The sequence below is a fragment of the Grammomys surdaster genome, unplaced genomic scaffold, assembly GCF_004785775.1.
Source record: "Grammomys surdaster isolate TR1022 unplaced genomic scaffold, NIH_TR_1.0 362, whole genome shotgun sequence".
In the NCBI taxonomy this organism is placed as follows: domain Eukaryota; kingdom Metazoa; phylum Chordata; class Mammalia; order Rodentia; family Muridae; genus Grammomys; species Grammomys surdaster.
This window is the reverse complement of record NW_021604781.1, coordinates 3,984,926-4,008,949: the sequence shown is the minus strand read 5'-3', so window position 1 is coordinate 4,008,949 and position 24,024 is coordinate 3,984,926. Positions and strand designations below refer to the sequence as shown.

Sequence of the window (24,024 nt, the reverse complement as noted above, 5' to 3'; positions counted from 1 at the left end):
AGGAATGACTAATTCTATTCTAACAGTGATAGACTATTTTGATATCTCTAATATAAGGAAATAAAATTCTACACTAAAGGTCATATGTGTGGTTACAGCATGTAAAGGAACAGTTTTATGGGCAGGATATTTTCTGTGAATTTTGATAAAATAAACCTTAAATGAAATAGCCACAAGATTTTTCTTTTGTCTTAAAGCCAACCTTTTTTTTTTTTTGGTTGGTTGGTTTGTTTGTTTGTTTGTTTGTTTGTTTTTGGTTTTTTCGAGACATGGTTTCTCTGTGTAGCCCTGTCTGTCCTGGAACTCACTCTGTAGACCAGGCTAGCCTTGAACTCAGAAATCTGCCTGCCTCTGCCTCCCAAGTGCTGGGATTAAAGGCGTGTGCCACCACCGCCCGGCAAAGCCAACCTTTTGAAATAAAGAAATTATATGCATTAGATAACTCTTCTCTCAGGGAGTATAGCTAGGAAAGTTTTATGCAAATTTGGCATAATTCTATGTGATTGACATTAAATATTCCTATCGTTCGCCAAAAGGCGAGCATCAAATCAATGAGCAAATTGTGTCACTGGTTCCTACTCGAGGAAATATTTGCCTCAGTGCGTGTATACTCCTACACTTCACTTAGCGAATTGTTTTATAAAAGCCACCACAGTCCCACCACCGTCACACCAGTCTCTCTCCGTCACTTGCTTTTGCAGTCAGTCAGTAATCAAGTATTTCATTCTACAAAGGCCTCAGGCCGAATTTTTCAGCCACAGTTGGTGAGCATAAAATAACTTCAAAGCACAGGACTGGGCAGGCGCTTCAGTCATTTCACTAAAACCAGAGGCAGTAAAACCCCTGCACTTTGAACCTCCCTCTACGAATCCTTAATAGGACAGTTTTTTGTCTTTCCTCTACCCCCTTTAAGGGAACTACAATAACAATTCCACAAATCTCTTCACCTTTGACCCCTCTGAAATCTGCAGATTATTTATATCAGGCAGAGAAGCCTCGAAGCCTGCCATTCTGGTGTTGAAGGAATGAGGGTCTGCAGGAGTGGGGTCACAGGCACCGGTCAGCAGCTCCATAGGACTGGCCTCCTCAGAGGGGGAGAGATTCATGATCTGTTTAGAAAGCAAAGGAAAGCAAATGTAACAGGAAGTTCCTGTCAATAGAACACAAAGCATCACTCCCCAGTACTTGGTTGACAGGTATAATTTTTCTAACTTCTATGTTGTTGATTGTTATTAGCATATTAATGTGGCAGTGGGCAACCCTGTATGAATCTGGCCTCAGGGTACCAACTGCCACCTACAGAGAAGAGGTCACCGAGACACCACCTGAACAATCAGCTTTCAGTTTAGCAGCCATGAAGAGTTTATTTAGCTGGAAACAAAACTCCTGAATTAATTTTAAAAAACCCAAACCAAACACAAGGCTTCCCAACTCTCCAGTGGGAGAGTCCCTACTTACAAGGTCTGAATGTTCCAGAATCTGGCTGGCTGTGAGGTCCTCCTCCTCCGATGACTCATCGGAATCCTCATGGCTCAGTTTATTTAGGCTGGGAGTACTTCTGGAGAGTTGGCGCTCCTCCAGGATCTGCATATCACACTTGTCCAGGCTGTCCAGGGAGCGCCTGCGCACTCCCCAGTTGAAGTTGTCCATACTCTCTCCCTGAAATCACACCACAATCGACTTTTTATGCCCTGGTCCTCTGGCACACACACACCTTTAACACAGTCAGTCAGGCCCACTTTAGAAACAAACGTGGTCACCATCAACTCTCAAGCCCTCCTTCATCTGCTTTGATGCTCAGATTCCAGCTTACTAACAAGAGGAGACAAAAAAAGCAAAGCTTTTCTGGAAATGTGTGTTATCTCACAAGTAGAAGCGAGGGCACACTTCTCTTTGATATATATACATGTATGTATGTATGTATGTATGTATGTATGTATGTATGGCTTTTTGAAACAAGGTCTCATTGTGTAGCCTTGGATGGCCTGGAACTCACTTTGTAGATGAGGCTGTTTTCCAACTCACAGAGATCCATCTGTCTCTGTCTCTCTCTGTCTCTCTCTGTCCCTCTCTTTCTCTCTCTCCCAAGTGCTGAGATTAAAGGCATGCACCATCACACCCAGCAGGAAATACATATTTCTTAAAGTTGATTTTGGTAAACCCTAGAAAATTTTGTTTTCAAAAATATGTCCAAGAAAAGAGGGAGATTATTAATATTAAAGTAACTTTAAAATTAGTGTAACCCCCCCACCCGCCGCCAGCCTCTGTTTAGTTAGAGTTTTCGGGAGGGGAAACAAGTATGCTCAGAGCACATTCCGCGGAATTCCTTGGCTGTTAAGTAGAAGCACATTGGGTAAACATCCTGGACTGTTTTGCTACAGCAGATTCCACAGGAAAAAAAAAAAAGCTGAGTTAAAGTCTGTGAGAGCTGTATAAAGTTTAGGGGCCCTGCACTAATAGGAAGCCACGTCTTGGCTTTTGCTTAAGACTCATCTTTAAATTGTCCCATGCTGGGAAGTGGTTAAATTTCTTGCCTTGGCACTGAAGATTTCCTGCAGATGTACCCATTCTGATTCCGTGAGAACTGGCATAGTCCGACAAGGAAGTGTTAACTCCCGGAGTTGTATCTCAGATCTCTACAAAGCACCAGCCATTAGATAAGTCTATTTGGCTGACATAACTTTTCTTTTTTCCCTGCAGAAATGAATGTGGGGTTCGGTTTTCTGTCTCTTGAAGCAAGACTAAAGGGAGATAGCTACATTGTACTGGCTGGTTGTGTGTGTTAACTTGACACAAGCTAGAGTCATCAGAGAGGAAGGAGCCTCAGCTGAGAAAGTGCTTCCATGAGATCCAGCTCTATGGCTTTTTCTAAATCCGTGATCAATGAGGGAAGGCCCAGCCCATTGTGGGTGGTGCTATTCTTGAGATAGTGGTCCTGGCTTCTATAAGAAAGCAGGCTGGCCAAGCAAACTATGAGGAGTCAGTAAGTAGCACCCCTCCATGGCTTCTGCATCAGCTCCTGTCTCTAGGTTCCTGCCCTGTTTAAGTTCCTGTCCTGGCTTCCTTCAATGATGAACAGCCATGTGGAGGTGTAAACCAAATAAACCCTTTCCTCCTCAGTTTGCTTTTTGGGTCATGGTGCTTTATTGCAGCTATAGAAACCCTAACTAGGGTACACTCTGATGATAAACAAAAAGTCATCTGAGTAAGACCCAGCACTCCATCTTATTGGATGGTCGGTCATTTGAAACACGGCCTAATGGATTCTGAGGTAAAGCTATGCTTCTGATGGGAGGTCAGCGAGCAGCAGAATAGTCCAAGAACCATGAGTGAGTATCAAATGCAGTGATCAGGAGGCTTCTTTTTCCTCCTCAGGTTCCTGGTTTTAGATAAGGCGGGTATGGTGGACCAGTCCTCAGTGTCACAGCCCTCACCTCTAACAGGCATTGGCAGCCTATCCAAAGTTTGTTTTGTGGAAGAAAGCAAGACCCCTAAACACATCACTGCAGATATAGAAAGTGGTACTGTCATTTGTCCTGTTATAGTATTTTCAAGAATTTATGCCGGTGGTGGTGGCACACGCCTTTAATCCCAGCACTTGGGAGGAAGAGGCAGGCAGATTTCTGAGTTCGAGGCCAGCCTGAACACAGAGTGAGTTCCAGGACAGCCAGGGCTACACAGAGAAACCCTGTCTCGAAAAACCAAAATAAATAAATAAATAAATAAATAAATAAATAAATAAATAAATTCATAAAAAAGAATTTATTTATTTTTATATTATATGTGTGCCCATGTATATGTAGGTGTGCCATGTGCATACAGTACCCACAGAAACCAGTGGAGGGAATCAGATCTCCCTGAAATTAAAGTTACAGATAGCTGTGTGCTGCTGGAGTGCTGGGACCTGAACCTGGGTCTGTATTTGTGCCTTCATGCTACATGGGTTGGGCTTCCCTAATTTGAAGTCTTTCAAAATCCCAATTGTTCTTAAGCGCCATTACGGAGTTCCCAAGTGGATAATTCCACGGTATGGGTCAAAATCCAGGCCCCCTAAAAATTCTGTATGAAATTACCATCAGGGGCTGGAGAGATGGCTCAGAGGTTAAGAGCACTGACTGCTCTTCCAGAGGTCCTGAGTTCAATTCCCAGCAGCCACGTGGTGGCTCACAACCATCTGTAATGAGATCTGATGCCCTCTTCTGGTGTGTCTGAAGACAGCTACAGTGTACATAAAATAAATAAAATACATAAAATAAATAAATCTTAAAAACAAAGTGGTTAAAAAAAAGAAATTACCATCAGGCTAGATGCAGAGGAAATAGAGTGAATTTAACATTTGGACTTGAGGCTTATCCCTGTGAAACCATGTATGTTATGTGTATGCAAATATTCCCAAATAAATAAAACTACTCAAATCTGAAACACTTCTAGTTCCGAGCATTCTGCATAAGGAAACTCAAACCTGTACCTGTTTCCCCTGAGACGGCTGTAAGAGATTCCTACTAAATAATTCGGGTTTCTTCCTGGTGGGAACAGTTAATTCCTTGGTTGAGGGATTAATGTAACTACTGTAGTAGGAATATGAAAAAAATGTATAAGGCCAAAAGATCTTGAAAGAAAAGAGAAGTGTAATTTGTGAAAAAACAAAAAACAAAAAACAAAAAGTGGGGGAAAATAAAGGGAAACGGGGATGTGGGAAGTGTGTAAACACAGACTCTCAACACCAAGTTTTCTTGTGCCAAATGAACAGATGAGGTTGGGAAGGCTCTTACAAGCCACAGCTCTGGAGGTCTCCTCCATTGACCTGAGCCTGCAGCAGCCCAGCAGTAAGAGGCTGCTACACTGGGCACAGATGCTCTTGTTGATGTCGGGGGAAACTGAACCCACTGGGCATGAGAACTGGGAGGCGCAGTTAATATCTGTCTCCACAGAGGATGTGACCACTCCATTCTAGGCAAAGCTGTTGAAATTATGTCCCTTGTGGTAGCTGAGGGGTCTAGCCCCGGGTAACATCCACAGTGGAAGGACTATGGGTGTAGCTAAGAGGTAAAACGTGATTAGCATTATTAAGGGTTCTTGGATTCAGATTCTAACATGCACAATAAAAGCCTATAATGTGTAAAAAATCAGCCCAGCTTTTTAAAAAATTATTATTATTTTATGTGTATGAATGTTCTTTCTACATGTGTGTCTGTGCACCATGTGTGTGCTGTGCCAGTAGAGGCCAGAAGAGGGTGTTAGATCTCCAGGACCTGGAGTTAGAGATGTTTGTGAATTGCCCTGTAGGTGCTGGGAACTGAACTTGGGTCCCCTACAAGAGCAGCTAGTGCTATTAACCACTGAGCTATCTTTCCAGCTCCAAGCTCAGCTTTCTCAGAGTGGCACAAAATACACTCACTTGGAGCTACTCATCCTGCCTATCCATCAGATGCCTAAACTGTACCCTATGCCACATAAAAAATACAGAGTAGCTATTTCACATGGACCATTTGCACATACAGTTATCAAACTTAAACATAACACCCAGAGTTTATACTGAGAGAGCAGAATATTGACAAATACCCTAGAAGTGTCAAAGATAATATTTTTGAAATTATTTAAAATGAAACTGTGTTTTTTTAAAAAAATGTTATTATTAGAGTGCCAGGGATTGGAGCAGGTCTTTGTGCATGAGAAAAAAACAATCCCCTATGAGCTCCACCCAGCCCAAAATAAATGAATAAATAAATAATCAAATAGATTTTCTAAAATAAAGCTACTTAAAGTGAGTCCTAAAGTGACAGGGTCATGAGTCCGCCTGCTTATACTGCTATAGGCCAGGGGCCAAGCATCACTGTTGTCAGCCCTCTTCTTTTCTTACAGAGCACCTGGTTTGGATGAAAATTAATTTATCTAGTTGTCAGACACAGAGAGATAGCTTTGGAGTTTTAGAAAAGGAAGTGTTTTTTGTTTGTTTGTTTGTCTTTGATTTTTGTTTTTCCAGTAGTGCTGGGGCTGGAACTGGGTGGGGGGGTGCTCATTCATGCTAAGTAGACTCTGTTCCACTTAGGTGCATCCGCAGCCTGATTTCACCATCTACAGAGTAAAAACCCATTCATAAGAGACAGCAGGGTGCCTACCCATAGTTTGTAGTCAAAGACTTTTATTTCCTCTCTAGAGATGCAACCATGCAACTTCATGAACTAAGGATAGAAGCGTTTTTATATTTTAGAAGATATTTTGATACTTAGCGCAGCCAAGGGATCGCGGGGAGGGCAAAAACCAACTCAAACCAAAAACAACAAACAAACCCTTTCTCCCCACCAAAAAAACCCTCTTCTATCAAACACTTAAATACAAGTCTACACACAAATCTGGAGACGTGCTGGAGGGAAGGGGAAGGGAAGCGCTCATTCGGGTTGTTATAGAACCACGCAACGATACAATGCACCTGCCTGTGTGCCAGAATTAAGTAAGAGCAACAGCGTCTTACCTGAAGTTCCTGGGGAGCAGTTTGAATGGACAGAAAAACAAACAGAAGGTCTATTTAAAATGATACAATGTATAAAACATCCCAGTGCATTTTAGTTTCCACACAACAACGAGTAACAGTGTTAGCAACATATTCTTCAGTAGACACAACTCATACAAAGGAAGGAAAACATGCCCCAGCTCCAAGGAGAAAAATCACTATTCACCCTCAGAGTTCCCGCATGCCTTCCCCACCAGACAGATGATGAGGCTTAAGGAATGTCACGAGCCCACTTGCAGAAGAAGCACCTTCCTACTTCAGCAATAACATTGTTTCTCTTTAACACCTATTTATTTAGAATGTCTGAATACTTGCTTGTGAGGAAATGTTTAAATGTCACGGAGAGAAAAGTGGGTCAGAAAGTGGCATCAGTTGACCCGGCTTCCGAAGCTAAAAGTTCGGTCATGATCTGTCCACTGCAGATGGGAGATTAGTACCGCGGGGACACAGCCCCTTTAAACGATCCTGCAAACTCCAAGGGCAGAAGCTGTGATGAAGATCTTATTCAGATTCCAAAATTAACTTGGGATGCTGCTTGTTTCTTTGTTTTTTGCTTTGACAATCATGTTTTGATGAAGAAGCCAGAGTATGCTTACATCACTGGCTTTATCAGGAACTATGTACCACTGGTGGGATTGTCTGGTGACTGGTATAGGGAACGCCAGCTGCATGCCTGACACTGTGCCACGTGGCCTGCACAGGGCATCAGACTCCTCATACTAGGTCCACAGGAAGTTTTTTTTAAAAAGATGTATGTATGTATGTATGTATGTATGTATGTATGTATGTATGTATGTATTTAATATATATATGCTATCTTCAGACACACACCATCGGATCTCATTACAGATGGTTGTGAGCCACCATGTGGTTGCTAGGAATTGAACTCAGGACCTCTGGAAGAGTAGTCAGTGCTCTTGACCGCTGAGCCATCTCTCCATCTCTGGAAGTTTTTATTATGCCCACTGACATTCACGATGACTCAAGCTCAAGTGCTTCCATTTTACTGAGCTCTTAACATCTCAGTGTCTTTTGTTTTATTTTAGTTCAGAAACTGCAAAGCATCCTCAAAGGGTTTTCTTTTTTTTTTTTTCTGACATTGGGGTTATCTGTGTTGACTAGGCTAATTTTGAACTCCTGGGCTCAAGAGACCCTCCTACCTTCGAGTACCTGGTATTACACAAGTGTTTACTCGGCTTTTGTTTTTACTACTTTGTTTAGATTAATTTTTCTTATTTTCTTGAGCTCCTTATACAAATATTAATCTTTGAAAATACTGATTTCATTTTTTGTGTATGGAATGTTTTGCCTGCATGGATCTATGTATACCCTTCACAAGCAGAGCCTGCAGATGCCAGAAGAGGGCATAGGATCCCCTGGACCTGAGAGTTACAGATGGTTGTGAGCCACCAGGTGGGTGCTTGGAACTGAACCCAGATCTTCTAGAATTAGCAGTGCTGGGATTATGTCTTGCAGGCCACTCTGTGTAACACTGTTCTGGGGCTGAGACAGGAGGAGGATGTCTCCCTTGATGTCAGTTTAACTTCTGGAAAGCAGAGGGAGCTGTCTTGAACCCTAACCTAAGAACAACTTTAGGTCAGCTGCCAGATCAAGGAACCCTGACCTTAGCTGAGCACGCAGCTCCAGCCCCCAGGCATGTCAGAAGAATCCAGACTGATGTCTTTTGTATTATCATTTCGAAACCATCTTCGCTGTACTTAGTGAATTCCCTCTTGGTCACTAATTATGGTTAGCAGAATCCCCTGCAATCCTCTTAATAGGTTTGAGAACAGTTTAAGAAAATGAAAATTAAGCAAGGATTCATTTGAAGCTTGCCTTGGGGTCAGTACTTTTTTTTCCCTTTCCTTTTTTTTTTTTTCTTTTTTCTTCAAGACAGGGTTTCTCTGTGTAGCCCTGGCTGTCCTGGAACTCACTCTGTAGAATGGGCTGGCCTTGAACTCAGAAATCTGCCTGCCTCTGCCTCACAAGTGCTGGGATTAAAGGCATGCACCACCACCACCACCCAGCTTCTTTTCTTGTTTCTTAAGACAGGGTCTCACTATGGTCTCACTATTCCAGGCTGTCCTGGAATGCCAGGTTGGCCTCAAACTCAGAAACAAGCTGGTCTCTGCCTCCCTAGTGCTGAAGTTAAAAGTGGGTACCACAATATCAGAAGTACTTTTTTTCTTTTACTATCTTCTGTGGGGGTGAGGCGGGGAGGTAGCAATGAAGATACAACACAGGGCCTTGAGTATAGTAGGCATATGCTTTACCAGTGACCGTCACTGCCAGCCTCAGCCAGTGCTTTGACATTCTTAAGTCTGGGTTTGCTCAGTGTGCTATGTACTTGCATCTGTCCTGTTGGGACAGACATGAGGCAGACATGGCACTTGGGCCTCAACTAGACATGAGTGAGTGGGTTTGCCAGAAGTCACATTCTTTCTGTCAGCCATTCAGACTCTCACTTTCCCATTAGTTCACAGTTAAGTCAGGAGGCGCCTACCTATTGCAGGCTATAATCAACTTTCATTTTGGGCCTTTAGCTGGGAGGGCTGCAGTTGGAAAGGAGATAGAATCTTGAGTTTTCATTCCCCAAAGGCAAGACACTGCCTCTCCCAGGGAACATGCCCTGAGCTGTAAAAGCGGAGTTGTCTCTCTTCCTCCTCCCAGGCCCATGGATAGGAGCAATGGATCTTATTCTTGCCATTCCAGACAGATCTGCACATGCCTGCCAGGACTTGAATTCAGCTGCTCCAGATGTCAGGAATGCTGACCACCAATCAACCCCTACGCACGGGTAAGACAGCAGATCTCTGTCTCTTGTCTTATGCCTTATATTTCATTCTAAGCACTAAGGATTTCATTAAACATGGCACAGGAATGCAGGAGCCCGAGGGCTCCAATCTCCAGGGGTGGGAACGCAGGCTTTGAAGTGACTGAATTACAGCAACTTTACATTAGAAATGAAATTGTTAGCATATTTTGCCCAGGAACAGGCTTAGAAATGATGCGTTCTTCTGACTTAAAAAAAAAAATGCTCCCTCAGACGACACATATAGTCTTTGTGTAGTCATTCTGATTCAGATCTTTGCCATTTAAAAATAAGTTGGCAGCTTTTGCTTCGGGCTCAGACAGGAAGGGCGGGGTGATTTGTGCAACAGTGAAGCAGCTGTTTGCAGAACTTGACTGAAAACGGAGTTTACAACTTCCTAACTAGAGAACTTGCTATAGAGAGTGGTCAGTGGAGAAAGCAACACTGTTTCGTTAGACAGGCCTAGAGAGTTTGACTGTGACAGAGAATACACGGTACCTCTCCATCCTCCAGTTCCACATCCAGGAAATCGAAGTCCCTGAAGACTCGGAACTGCTGCTCACTGTTGGTGTCATCCATGTTCTCCTGCTCCCGGGTGCCGTCCTCGGATGACACCAGGCTCGTCTGATGCTCCGGCAGATCCAGGTCCCCACACGAGGAAAAAATCACCTAGGAATCAAAAGAAGCCTCTTTTGAGAAACTCACCACCCTTCAGTTGTTTGTGCAGTGAGTGATGGCCATTGGTTCCCTGGACAACTGTGTCTCCAGTACACACCTAATTCCTTAAGTGGGTATTTTTAGACTGTTCTTTTATTATTTATGTTGGACAGGTGCCTTTGGATTAAACTCTCTGCAGACGCTCAAGTTCACACACTACAAAAGCATTCTAGAGTTTGAACGGCTATCTCTTAGTGGGGATGGTGGGACACTACGTGTGTGTGTGTGTGTGTGTGTGTGTGTGTGTGAAACAACTAAGTGTGTGTTCACAGACGAACCAGAGCAGCTAAAATTTTCCACTCTTCTTGGTCTGACTGAGGTTAGAAATCATGTACCTTCCTTCACACATCAAATGTATATAAATAATTTTCAAAGGATGACGTCAAGATATATTATTGTAAAATAAACCACAGGAACAAACGATTTAACCCTTTGAAAGGTAAACCAGGAATCAGGAAGGATTAATAAAGAGAAGCCAAACTTTTATGTTTAGGTCCTTTGTATTTAGACATTTTATTTTTAATTAGTTAATTAAGTTTTTGAGATGGGGTCTCACTGTGTGTTCCAGTCAGCCTGGAATGCTCTGTGGAGACTAAACTCAGAGACAGGCTTGCTTCTGCCTTCCAAGTGCTGGGATTAACACAGGCTCAGAGGCAGATCATTTGCTTCATCTAGAGTCTCTGGGTTCAAGACCCAGAAAGATCAGAAAGGAAAGGAAAGCATAAACACCATGTGCTGGGGTTGAAGTTGTGTGTTCCCATACCCAGCTACTGAGACTTTAAAAAAAAAGAATTATTTATTTCGTATATAAGTAGTACACTGTAGTTATTCTCAGACACACCAGAAGAGAGCATCAGATCCCATTACCGATGGTTGTGAGTCACCATGCGGTTGCTGGGAATTGAACTCAGAACCTCTGGAAGAGCAGACAGTGCTCTTAGCCACTGAGACATCTCTCCAGCTCCCTACTGGGACATTTTAATAGGCCTTTTAATTAATGGTTGGTTTGTTCTGTTTTTGGTTTTTGAGATAAGGTCTCATTCTGTCTTGTAGGCTGGCCTGGACTTGCTATGTAGCCCAGGCTTGCCTCAGCCTCCTGAGGTTTACAGGTATAAGCCACCATGTCTGACTTAATAGAACTCTGAAGAACTAATAACCAGCAAAGGTTTTGTTAGCCAGTCCCAATTAAATACAGATATGAAACTAAAAGCTTTATTTTGTGAACCTAAGTACCGAGGGGTGGGTGGGGAGTTCAGGGGACATATTAGTTGAAGACACTATAACAATGAATGACCAATCAGAACCTCATTATTGTGGAGAGTTGGAATGCTGCCGATCCAGAGCTAAAATCATCTTGGACTATTTTTTAGTCTTCTTAACACCTAATCTTTGTTCACCCTTGAGTCTGACCTAAAACCCATTTGATTAATAAGTCAAACCTTTAAAGCATAGTCTTAGCAGGCCTCAGGCTTCCACCAATCCAAGGTAAGAATGCCATCACACATGCCTGCCTTCAGTCTCCCACAATGCACCTGGTAAATGTCCTAAGTTCTAACTAGGAAATATTCCATGGTGGAATACATCAGTCAGGCCAACCTGAATCTGTGTTCCCAGGCCTGGGTCACGAAAATGTGGCTCCAGGGCTTAAGAAGAAATTGTCTTAATTCTTTTGAGGGGAGAGCTCTAGTCTGTGTTGACACTTTACATAACTATTATAATGTTCTCTTGCCCCCCCCTTTTTTGTTTGTTTTTTGAGACAGGGTTTCTCTGTGTAGCCCTGGCTGTCCTGGAACTCACTCTGTAGACCAGGCTGGCCTCAAACTCAGAAATCCTCCTGCCTCTGCCTCCCAAGTGCTGGGATTAGAGGCGTGCACCACCACTGCCTGGCTGGGCAAGATATTATAAGAACAGAAATATAACATATCTCTCCAAGGTAAAAAGAATGAAAGAGTGTGAACATTTCATTTTTTTTCTTTTTTCTAGTGTATAAAGATAGTGTTGTGGACAGATGGCATAGATTAAGCATCTCAGATCTGAAAATCCCAAATCTTAAAATGTTTTAAACCTGAAACTTTCATTATTAATTCATTAACTTACTAAGACAGGGCTTTTTCTTTATAATCCTAGCTCTCCTGGAACTCACTATGCAGACCAGGCTGGCCTTGAACTCACAGAGATCCTCCTGCCTTTGCCTCCCAAGTGCTGGAATTAAAGGCATGTGCCATCACACCTGGCTTACATCTGCCCCACCCCCACCACCAGACAGAGTTTCTCTCTGTGTGGCCCTGGCTGTTCTGGAGCTCACTCTCTAGAAGAAGCTGGCCTGGAACTCACAGAATCCATCTGCCTCTGCCTCCTGAGTGCTGGGATTAAAAGCCTGTGCTGCCGCTGCCAGCACCTGGTATAAATCTGAAACTTATAGAGATAAAAGTTCCATGTCTGCAGATTTTGGAGACGTCTAGGTTTTGAGGGGTGATCACAGGGTCAGGTCTACCCCAATTCATCCAAATCTAAAATCCACTGTAGCTGGAAGCACTCATTCCCAGGCCTTGCAGCTAGGGAACACTTCACCTGTTTCCCATGTGTGTGTGTGCAACATGACACATACACATGGGGATCGAAGAGTGTGCAAGGCACTCGAATGGAGAGCCGTGTAGCCGGTAGCCTGGTCCGCTTACCTCCACAGAGGCACCTTTCCTGGTGGGGGCTATTTAAATGATTGGGATGCACCACTGTGGGCAAACATCATGGCCAGAAAGTATAAGGGTGCCAGTGTGGATTTAGCTGCCCCCAACAGCAGTAAGAAAGAGCCCTGGCCAGTCATTCAGAACAGCGGAACCAAAGGCTCTGGTTTCTCTCTGCTGTAGGTCATGGTGCACTGAGCAAGGCCACCGGGTGGAGCAGTCCTCTGATACTGAAGTCACACTACAAAGGTGACTTAAACAGAATCCCAGTTTAGCTGGTGCTTTCCTAGCTGAAAGGAGCAATCAGTTGATATTTTGGCAAGATTTCCTGAGTCTCCAATATTTCACCTGTTCATATGGAGTAGACACAGTCTGGGACATTAAAATAGAGCTCCACAGAGAAATTTGCTTGATGATTCTAAATTTCTTAGCTCGCTATTTCCTTTTAAATAAAGCATAAGGAGATTGTAATCTACACACACACACACACTTACTTCCAGGCCTTGGGAATTTTACCATTTTTTTTCATAAAATTTGCTCACCATACATCATTTGAATTTTCTATTAATTTCAGAAATTTGCTTCCAAGCAGTTATCTGTCCATCTAAAAGCCTGGGGCATTTTCTTCTCTACCTATAACACCAGCGATAGCTTAAATGGCATCATAGATATTTGTAATGTTTCCTTGTTTTGCCACTGTGATGTGACTTGTGAGTAGACTGTAACATTTTGAGTAAATTTTGGCTGGTACATCATTATTTGCATGTTATTTTACGTAAGCAAAATGGTGATGCCTTAATACGATGAGTGTTCAGGGAGTAAGACTATCCAAGGGGACTGGGAGAAATGTTTGGAGATGTAACAGGCACCATCGTGTACATGGTAATGTAGTCTGGGCATGTTTACAAGAATAGTAAAGGTCCGAACACAGCCGTTTTTGTAGGCAAACAGCAGTGAAGTCTTCCCTTGTCTCTGAGATTCATGATGTGAGGAGTATGGTGAGGGCCGAATGCGGATGGCGCCTGTCAGACATGTCAGCCATTCTAGAATCTTCAACATAGATGACAGAGATGTCCAAACACAAAAGCAATACGGTCCCAAAATAACCGTGGTGCCGGAGAGAACTTACAGATGGGTTTTTGCTTAGTCCGACTTCCTGGCCGCACAGAGAGAGGACGTGTACCAGCTTCTCTTTCGTTCTTTTCTGGAAGATGAAAAACACAGGAAAGGTTTTCATTCTGGGGTCCTACGAGCAAATCTGCCTTCATACATACAGGTTCTGCCCACAGAACGTAAATGACTAGTTTTTTTTTTTCTGTCAGAATCCCCTGGAACTGGGTTACAGATGGTTGTGAGCTGCCATGTGGGTGCTGGAAACTGAACCTGAGTCCTCTGAAGCAATCAGTGCTCTTAACTGCTCCAAATAATAAAATAAACATTACTTACTTATTTTAAAGTGAAAGGTAACTAAAACAAGGCCCTCTCCATGTTTGAACTGTATAGGGCAGACCTGTTATTCAGGGAGGGTATGTGCTCTATGGAAATCAAGCCCTAGGCTTTTCCATAGCCATCTAAGAGTTCCTGTGGGATCTCTTCCTGTCTGTGAGAACTTTTAGTTTCAGGAAGTCTTGGCTTTCCATCCAGAAATAAATCTATTTTGTTACAGAACAAGCTTTTCCTGGCTCCAGTGAGATAATGTTTTTGCTGTCTGTAGACTGAAAGCACTCACTTATTCATAAAGCATGGTAAAGTTAAAATGAAGTAGATTTAAATCCCTTTGGTTTTCTTTAAGAACTTTCTTTTCCAGCCTCTTATGTATGGGGTCTCTTCTAGAATCAAGAGATAATGTGAACCTAGAGATGGTAATGTACTCAAGAACCGACCATAAAGCAGTCCTGTGAGTCCTTTTTTATCTGATGTTGCTTTGTTACATGGAAACTTCTGGAGGGTGCTATTCACCCAAAGATCTTCCTCCTCCTCCTCTCCTCCTTTTTTGAGGCAAGGTCTCTCTAAGTAGCCTGGGATGTCCTGGAACTCATGTAGACCAGGCTAGCCTCTAACTCACAGATCGGCTTGCTTCTGCCTCTCTGGGATCAAAGGTATATTTCTGGCTTAAGATTTTCATTCTTTATGGAACTTGGTTCACTTTTCTTTCCAACTTGTAGAACTACTCGGTATGGGGTCATTTCAAAGCCAGGCAGGAGGACATCCCTGCTGAAGGATGGCAGGTTTCTCAGATATTTCCCTAGGTTTTAGTCTCATTCTCTAATTTGGAAATCAATGGAACAAGGCCCAGGGCGGAGGAACCCTCCCCATCTCTTTCCACACCATGACTGTGATCATCGGCCATTGTAGTGTACCACTAGGCTCTGTGTTGGAGATGATGGTGAGCTGTGTGGTGTGCAGACACAGTACTGGACTTGCCCAGTACCCACTTAGCCTGCTTCTGCAGATGCAGGCTTGCTCTCTACCCTAGGAAGGTCTCCTATCTGCCACCTGCAAACACTGTGCAAGTTTCTTCTCCTAGGCTGGAGAAATGGCTCAGCAGTTAAGAGCACTAGTTGCTCTTGCAGAGGACCTGAGTTCAATTCCCAGCACCCACATGGAAGCTCACAACCATCTGTAATTTCAGTTCCAGGAGATCTGATGCCCCCTCCTGGCTTCTATAGATACAACATACACATGGTGCACAGATAATACACATGCAGGCAAGGCTCTCATACACACAGAATTAAAAACAAATCCATCTAATCAAAAGCTCCTCTTCCAGAGATACTGTGGATGTCAGAAGAGGGCGGGTCCCCAGCATGAAATCATCAGAACCCCAAACCATAAAAATCTGGAATCATTAGAATTTGCTGTAGCTCCCTCTCTGAGAATAGAGCTATCGAAGGGGACAGCAGGGACTATGATCCTGGGAAGGGAAGGAGGTAGGGCAGTAAGAAGGAGGGGGAATCCAAGGCTCTGGATCCTAACATCTGGATACTAGGGTGCAGCTGTGTTGACAGCCAAGACAAATGCTTCTGCCATCCCGATCTTCAATTCTTATCAAAAGCCCATGCACTAGCTAAGACTTAGTCAGCAGCCTGCAGTGCTATTGGGAGATGGCGGACTCGCAAGGCGTCGAGCCTGGTGGAAGCTAGGTTAGGGGTGGGTTCTCGCAGGGGGCAGCAGGACTCCCAGCCTTTCTTCTTTCTCTTTGCTTCCTAGCTGTAATGAGATGAGGGGTCCCCTCCACAGTAAAGTTCTGTCACAATGCTCTGTGCTGCCACAGGCTCAGCTACATGGCTGCGTGACTGAACTGGAACCTCAGGAGCCAAGCCAGCCTTTATTGATCCAGCCCCTCAGTTTTACACAAAACTAACATGGATGGGATAATAAATTCCTTTTCCAATTAAAATAACTTTTCAGTGGGTGTCTGGTACATGCCACTAAAATACTTCAGAACAATGCAGGAGTTTTTCCTGACAGTGATGGGGGCATCAGTGTTACTCACAGGCTGTACCCAGTTCCAGGATGATAACTAGACCAGAGAATTCTGGTAGTTCCTTCTGCTCTCTTTGCAAAGTTTGGCATGCTGATGTCAACTATGCTTAAGTTTATCCTCTGAGGACAATGTCTAGAAAGCTCTTTGAGTGTGTGGCCCTGGCTTCTCTTTATCAAACATGGCGTTTGGAGGACTTATTTGGACAGGGGTTGGGGGCAAGGGTCAGAAGTGCTTTCCACATTTGAAGGCTGCCACGTCAAAGGGAGACCAGACCAGATTTTGTTTGCAAGCCGTAAGAGAGGTAGAGCCAATGAGAGAAGAGGCAAGAAAACAGCCAGTGGCCTGTTCACAGATAAAAGGATTGACTTTCAATGTGAGAGACCCCATTGCTGGAAGGGCCGGGGTCTAGATGCCAATGGGGTGGTGGTGATTGGCCGAGTTTCGTTTCACGTAGGGCACTCTACCTGAGAATACTGGGGTCTTTTCCAGCTCACAGGAACAAGGACATTGGAGTTAGAGCCTGAGGAGGTAGAGGACGCACTCCGGGTGACGGCCATGGCCCTTGGCTTCCCGTCCCGTCCAGAGGAATTCTGGAGTTCATCGTACCGTCTCCCAATGATTGGAGTCTGGAGAAAGAATGATGCAGACATTATGATTCCATCTCGACACTTCTACAGTACAAGGAACCTAGACGTAATTAAAAACTGACCATGTGGAAGCTGGGTGAGGTGGCACACACCTTTAATCCCAGCACTTGGGAGGCAGAGGCAGGAGATCTCTGAGTTCCAGGGCAGCCTGGTCTACAGAGTGAGTTCCAGGACAGCCAGGGCTACACAGAGAAACATTGTCTTGAAAACCAAACCAAACCAAACCAAACCAAACCAAACCAAACCAAACCAAACCAAACCAAACCAAACCAAACCAAACCAAACCAAACCACCGGTCAGGTAAGTAGAACCAGATCAGACACAGAAACTCAGTGTTATACCATGGCTCATTTTCCTGGTGTTCAGTACAGGTTCTGAGCTGTTTGCATAATGAATATCTCCCCACTTGTCAGCAAGAAACCATTGCAATGACCTCATTATGCTTTAAATTGTAGTGATGAAGACAGAAGCAAAGTGAAGAAGATGAAGCCAATTTTCAGATGTGTAAGCTTGAAGGAATCATTCATTCTCTTTTCCTCTCCTCCTGCTCTTCTCATACCACCCCTAGTCTGTCTGTCTATCTCTCTGTCTCTCTCTGTCTCTCTGTTTCTCTCTCTATATATATCTCTGTTCTGCCTGCCTTGAACTTGTTCCCTAGACCATGCTGGCTTTGGGTTGAAGCCTCTGTTTTCTGTGTGCTCCAATTACAAGCTTCTTTCACCAGACCAAACTTTCAATAATATCTCAAAATAAATAAAATATTAAAATTCATTTCCTTCTCTCCAGTCTCTAGTCACCAATCTTTACATACTCTCAGTTATTGACAATTTTATCTAAATTATTTCTACCATTTCAATTATTCAAACAGATGAGGCATGGCCAAAGTGTTCTTTTTCTTTTTTAAAATTTATTTATTTTATGTATATGAGTATACTGTAGCTGTCTTCAGACACACCAGAAGAGCGCATCAGATCCCATTACAGACAGCTGTGAGCCACCATGTGGTTGCTGGGAATTGAACTCAGGACCTCTGGAAGAGCAATCAATGCTCTTAACCACTGAGCCATGTCTCCAGCCCCCAAAGAATTTTTTGTTTTGTTTTGTTTTGTTTTTGTTTTTCAAGACAGGGTTTTTCTGTGTAGCCCAGGCTGTCCTGGAACTCACTCTGTAGACCAGGGTGGCCACACACTCAGAAATCCACCTGCCTCTCTGCCTCCCAAGTGCTGGGATCAAAGGCATGCACCACCACTGCCCGGCCTTTTTAAAGTATTTTTAATAATGCGTGATAAAGTTCACTTTCTGAGGCTCCTACAGTATGTCGTCAGGCGGAAGAGCACCTTTTACATTCTGCCTCCCACGAGGTCTCAACTGGAGAAACTTGAAGTGGCAGAAACTGACTGGAACCTCCTGTACTATGGTCCTACCGGTCTGGAGCAGTTCTGGGTCTCTGGAAATTGAGGGATTCAGATTAACTGGCTAATGCTTTCTCTACTGACCTCTGGGAAAGCACTCAGTGCTCTTAATCTTTGGATCAAAACAAATTCAAATTAAAGGCTGAAAAATAGCCCCACCCCCAGAAAAAAGTTAACTATGGCTGTTGACTTAGTAACTTTCTATCATTTCCATCCTAAATATATGATACAGGGGTCACATCTTGAACTCAGAAAAGGTGACTGTCAATGAAGGAATCAATCTCTCCCTCCCCTCCCCTCCCTTACTTACCCCTCCCCTAGCTTACTCTCCCCTCCTCTCCCTTGCCTCTGTCTCCGTTTTGTGTGATCCATGCATAGGGGTGTGTGCATGCACGTGGTGGCCGCACACAGGTACCAGCCGTAGGTGGCACAAGTGGGATGGAAGGGTCTTCTCTCTTTTTCTACCTTACTTCCTTCAGACAGGGTCTCTCACTGAACTGGAAACTGGTTTTGTCTAGTGTGCCCTGTGAGTTCTCAGTGCCTGCCTTTCTCTACCCTGCAGTAGAGGGATTATGGACACACAGGGCTAACAATACCAGGCTTTTTACATGGTGCTGGGAATTTGAATGCTGGTCCCTGTGCCTGGAGAACATGTGTTCTTACCCACCGAGCTATCACCAGCCTGTAGTTTCCATTTTTAATAATTCCCAATTGAGAGCCCTACACCCATTCATTCTTAAAGGAACAGAACCTAATTTAGGCTTCAGATGTCTTCATTTAAAACAAATGTAAGTCTTTCTCTCTCTAGGCACCTGCTTTTACCCTTTGGCATCATATATTCAGGCTACAGAAAAAGTCACAGTAGGTCAGGACCTCTGAGATGTCGAAGTGGAAGTCCAGGGTCTTGCCCGGAAGTTCCTTCGAGGCGCTGGTCCACACCCGGTGGAGCTCTATCTTGGAGAGGTCGCTGTGTTGGTAGGAAGGCAATACCAGGCTGGCCGATCGAGAAACGACCAGCTTTAAGATATTCAGCGCTTCCCTCCAGTGAATGCTCTGTTGGCAAGAAAAATCCATGGATTAAAAGAAAGTCCATGTTTTCAGATCCAACGCTTACTACCCAACAACCTGGTGACCTGTCAGAATTCACCGGCTTAAAAATGTCAAGAAAGGTTGTAGCAAGGAAATGACTAATAATATACAGAACCACACTGAAGAAATTAGCAAATACAGATCTGCTGTGTCCGTATTGAAATCACTTAAGTCAGCAGTTCTTAACCCGTCCAATGCTGTGGCCCTTTAACCCAAAACCAGAAAATTAGTTTTATTGCTACTTTATAACTGTAATTTTGTTATCTGTTATGAGTCGTAATGTAAATATCTGTGGTTTCTGATGGCCTTAGGCGGCCCCTCCCGTTAAAGGGTCATTCGTCCCCCAAAGGGGTCGTGACCCATATATTGAGAACCACTGACTTAGTTAAAAATTCCGAGGTGTTATCATTTTTCAAAAAGGTTTATTTATTTATTTTATGTATGAGCACACTGTGGCTGTCTTCAGACACACCAGAAGAGGGTGGTCAGATCCCCTTACAGATGGCTGTGAGCCACCATGTGGATGCTGGGAATTGAACCCAGGGCCTCTGGAAAAGCAGTCAGTGCTCTTAACTGCTGAGCCACCTCTTCTGTCTGCAAGCTACCTTATGTTGACAAAAAGAGAAGAGCTTCACATGCGTGGTAGACCGATGATCGTTCATGGCGGAATTCATCGTCTCCAGGTCCTGTCTTCTCGGTTTTACCATTTCTTGGATCTTGCTGCTGCTCTCCTTTCACTGGGAATACTGATATCTTTCAACCTTACATCACATCCTCCTCATCACCTGACACGGGGATGGGGCTGCTTCCCACCCCTCCCCTTACACCCTTACCCCCACCTTACATGACATCCTCCTCATCACCTGACACGGGGATAGGGGTGCTTCCCACCCCTCCCCTTACACCCTTACCCCCACCTTACATGACATCCTCCTCATCACCTGACACGGGGATAGGGGTGCTTCCCACCCCTCCCCTTACACCCTTACCCCCACTCTACACCGTCCAATAACCTGGTCCCTGCAACTCAGCAGACTTTACCTTGCTTAGACCATTTCAATGGTTTTCTTTTAAAACAATGTATTTATAGCCTGGTGGCGGCGCATGCCTTTAATCCCAGAACACAAGAGGCAGAGGCGGGAGGATCTCTGAGTTCGAGCCCAGCCTGGTCTACAGAGTGAGTTCTAGGACAGCCAGGGCTACACAGAGAAACTTTGTCTTGAAAAGCTGAAAAGCAAAAAGATTTATTTATAGTTTTTGTATAGGGATGTGTGTGTCTGTGTATGTATGTATGTGTGTATGTGTGTACATGTACATGTCTCTGTACATACGGATGTGTGTGCATGTACATGCACATGAATTATTTTATATCTAAAATATATAAAGCTTGAACCGTTGGAGGCCAGAAAAAGGCACTGGATTCCCCTGGAGTGGGGTTACAGGCAGTTATAGGTAATCATATGCGTGCTGGAAATTGAACTTGGGTTTTCTGCAAGAGCGGCCAGTGCTCTTAACCCCCTGAGCCATCTCTCCAAAGTGAGCATCTTAACATCCCAAGAAAACAGGCCATGTGCTCTGAACTACTCCTCCACCTGTGAGTACGAACCCGTGACTGAATGCACACTGAGGACACAATTCCCATTAGCTCTTGAAAGATGGAGCAGAGGGAAAAAAAACTTAGAAATTAAATTTTACATTAACTATATGGTTTTGTCAATGTGATTAACAAGAAAAAAAAATCCAAGAAAAAATGTTTGCCCTTGACATCTGGGATGCACTAAGTACATCCCATAGAAGAAAGGGTTAAGAAGCCACCGGACAGAGAAATAGATGCCTCCACTGTTGAGTGTGGCACGCACCGGCCCCAGGGAGGTGGAATCTGGACTCGCTTCCATCTGTGTGTGGTCGCACAGAACAGATTAGCTTCCAGGCTCCAGACCTTCATCTGTTTTTTCTGATGTAGTCTCAGGACTTTAAAGAGGTGGTCCCTGGGCATTTGCTGACGCTGACCCTGTGTTCTGCTCAGTGGATGCTGGCCCACTGAAAGAAGAGTCATGCCTCTGAGCCAGGTCCAAAGGACCTCTCCGTGTCTATTAGCTGACATCTTGGCCCAGACACTGGTTGGTTTGTGTGTGTGTATAAATTTTAATTTTAATTAATTAGTTTATTGAGACAGGGTCTGGATTGGCCTGGAACTCATTATGTAGATTAAGCTATTTTCAAACTCTCAAGATCCTTGTGTCTCTTCTTCCTGAATATTGGAATTAAAAGTGGTGTATAGCACCATGTCTGGGCCTTTTGCAAATATATTATAGTATATATTATACATCATATTTTATATATTATGTATATTATATATATTTGAGACAGGGTTCCCTGGCTGTCCTGGAACTAACTCTGTAGACTAGGCTTGCCTTGAATTCCCAGAGATCCACTTGTCTCTGCCTCCCAAGTGCTGAGATTAAAGGTGTGCACCGGCCATTGTTATTAATATTTAAGGGCTGCTTGTTATAGAAATACTAACATATATACAGAAGCAGAGGCTAACATAATAAACTGTTATGTTCTTATCACTTATTCACGCTTTCCCATTCTTCTTCATTTATTTCTCCGATTCTTTGGTTGGTTTTTGGAGTATTTTCAGCCGTATGATTCTAAATGCCAAAGTAGCAAGCTGGTCTGGAACTGGGCATGCGCATATCGTCTTTCTCACTGGTCCGTCTTTCCAGCAAGGTATGTGCTTGGAATATTCAGCCCTTGGGCGCACAAGAAAGCTCTGCCCTTGAAGCAAAAGAGACTCAAGAAGGTCTTTTTCTGTCTTTCTTCTAAAAATGCCACTCAGGATGTGGCCAGCTAGCATGCTTGTCTGTCGGTGGTATGTCACGAATATGAAGGAATGAAGCCGGGTCTCATGCCGGATGGCTTTATACCCAAGGGATTAGTCATGGCTCCGACTAATGAGTGAATCTACCCAATGCTCACCTGTACATATTTTTCAATGGTCTTCAGGACTTCCATGTTAAACTGCTTGACAGGAACTACAGACAGGTCCATGTAGCTGAGCAGACTGTAGATGACTTGCAGGAGCGGCTGCTGCATGCTGGGGAGGCCTTTCTCCAGCAACTGCAGGAGGCAAAGTGTAGCCAGTCAGCTCTAGCATCTGTGCAGGAGAAGCACCCAGGCGTTCCCACACCCCTCTCTTTGTAATGTGCTTAGGAGAGTAGACAAAACCCCTAGCTACTTTTGTCTTGTCTTGTTTTGTTTTTTGAAAGCCCTGAAGTGCCTTCCGCCCCTGCCTGGTCCTCTGGGCTGGAGCAGACACAAAGTCAGTCTGCTCCTGTCCTGTTGAGAAACTGAATCCTGAGTCATCCAGGAGCCACTGCACTCAGAGCAGCTGGTAAGAACTCCATCTCACTCCCTAAGGCCCAGAGATACATCTGGGAGCCAGGGACATTCAGGGCACAGCAGCTACCCAAACCCTGCCCCTCTGGAATTCCACTTCCCTTCCGCCCTTGCCTGGTCCTTTGGGCTGGAGCAGACACAGAGTTGGTCTGCTTCTGTCCTGTGGAGAAACTGAATCCTGAGTCATCGAGGACCCACTGCACTCAGACCAGAAGGATTTCCAGATCCAAGAGGTGGCCTGAATCCCAGGAGTTCTTCCACCCAGGAGATTAGGAGCCTAAGACCACAGAGACCTCTGGACTCTGAGGAGCTCTGCAATAAGCAAGATAACTGGAAATACAGACTCCAGTTTTACACAGTGAGGGCAGGTACCACTAGAGTTAACCAGATGGCGAAAGGCAAGCGCAAGAACATAAGCAACGGAAACCAAAGTTTCTTGGCATCATCAGTGCCCAGTTCTCCCAATATAGCAAGCCCTGAACACCCCATCACACCTGAAAAGCAGGATTCAGAATTAAAATCACTTCTCATGATGATGATAGAGGATTATAAGAAGGAATTAAGTAACTCCCTTAAAGAAATACAGGAGAGTACAAGTAAACAGATAGAAGCCCTTAAAGAGGAATCACAGAAATCCCTTAAAGAAATGGAAGAAAACACAAAGAAGGAATTAAACAAAAACATTCAGGATCTGAAACTAGAAATAGAAACAATAAAGAAAGTTCAAAGGGAGACAACCATGGAGATAGAAAACCTAAGAAAGAGATCAGGAGTCACAGACGCAAGCATCACCAACCGAATACAAGAGATAGAAGAGAGAATCTCAAATGCAGAAGATACGGTGGAAAATATTGACACAGTTGTCAAAGAAAATGAAAAAAGCAAAAAACTCCTAACTCAAAACATCCAGGAAATCCAGGACACAATGAGAAGACCAAACCTAAGGATAATAGGTATAGATGAGAATGAAGATTCCCAACTTAAAGGGCCAGTAAATATCTTCAACAAAATTATTGAGGAAAACTTCCCTAACCTAAAGAACAAGATGCCCATAAACATACAAGAAGCCTACAGAACACCAAATAGACTAGACCAGAAAAGAAATACCTCCCGTCACATAATAATCAAAACATCAGATGCACAAAACAAAGAAAAAATACTAAAAGCAGTAAGGGAAAAAGGTCAAGTAACATATAAAGGCAGACCTATAAGAATTACACCAGACTTCTCACCAGAGACTATAAAAGCCAGAAGAGCCTGGAC

The 24,024-nt window shown here is 43.9% G+C and overlaps 1 protein-coding gene across 1 annotated transcript in view; it reads right to left on the bottom strand.

Moving 5' to 3' along the window:
- Fry (FRY microtubule binding protein) overlaps positions 1–24,024 on the bottom strand; it is a 388,166-nt gene that overhangs the window by 25,199 nt on the left and 338,943 nt on the right. The window contains exons 46-52 of the mRNA XM_028779754.1: positions 22,342–22,482; positions 19,144–19,323; positions 16,676–16,837; positions 13,854–13,928; positions 9,822–9,992; positions 1,459–1,659; positions 948–1,109 (exon numbers count right to left, since the gene is read on the bottom strand). Coding sequence (XP_028635587.1) covers positions 948–1,109; positions 1,459–1,659; positions 9,822–9,992; positions 13,854–13,928; positions 16,676–16,837; positions 19,144–19,323; positions 22,342–22,482 — 1,092 coding nt within the window. The remainder of the gene's footprint in view (positions 1–947; positions 1,110–1,458; positions 1,660–9,821; positions 9,993–13,853; positions 13,929–16,675; positions 16,838–19,143; positions 19,324–22,341; positions 22,483–24,024) is intronic.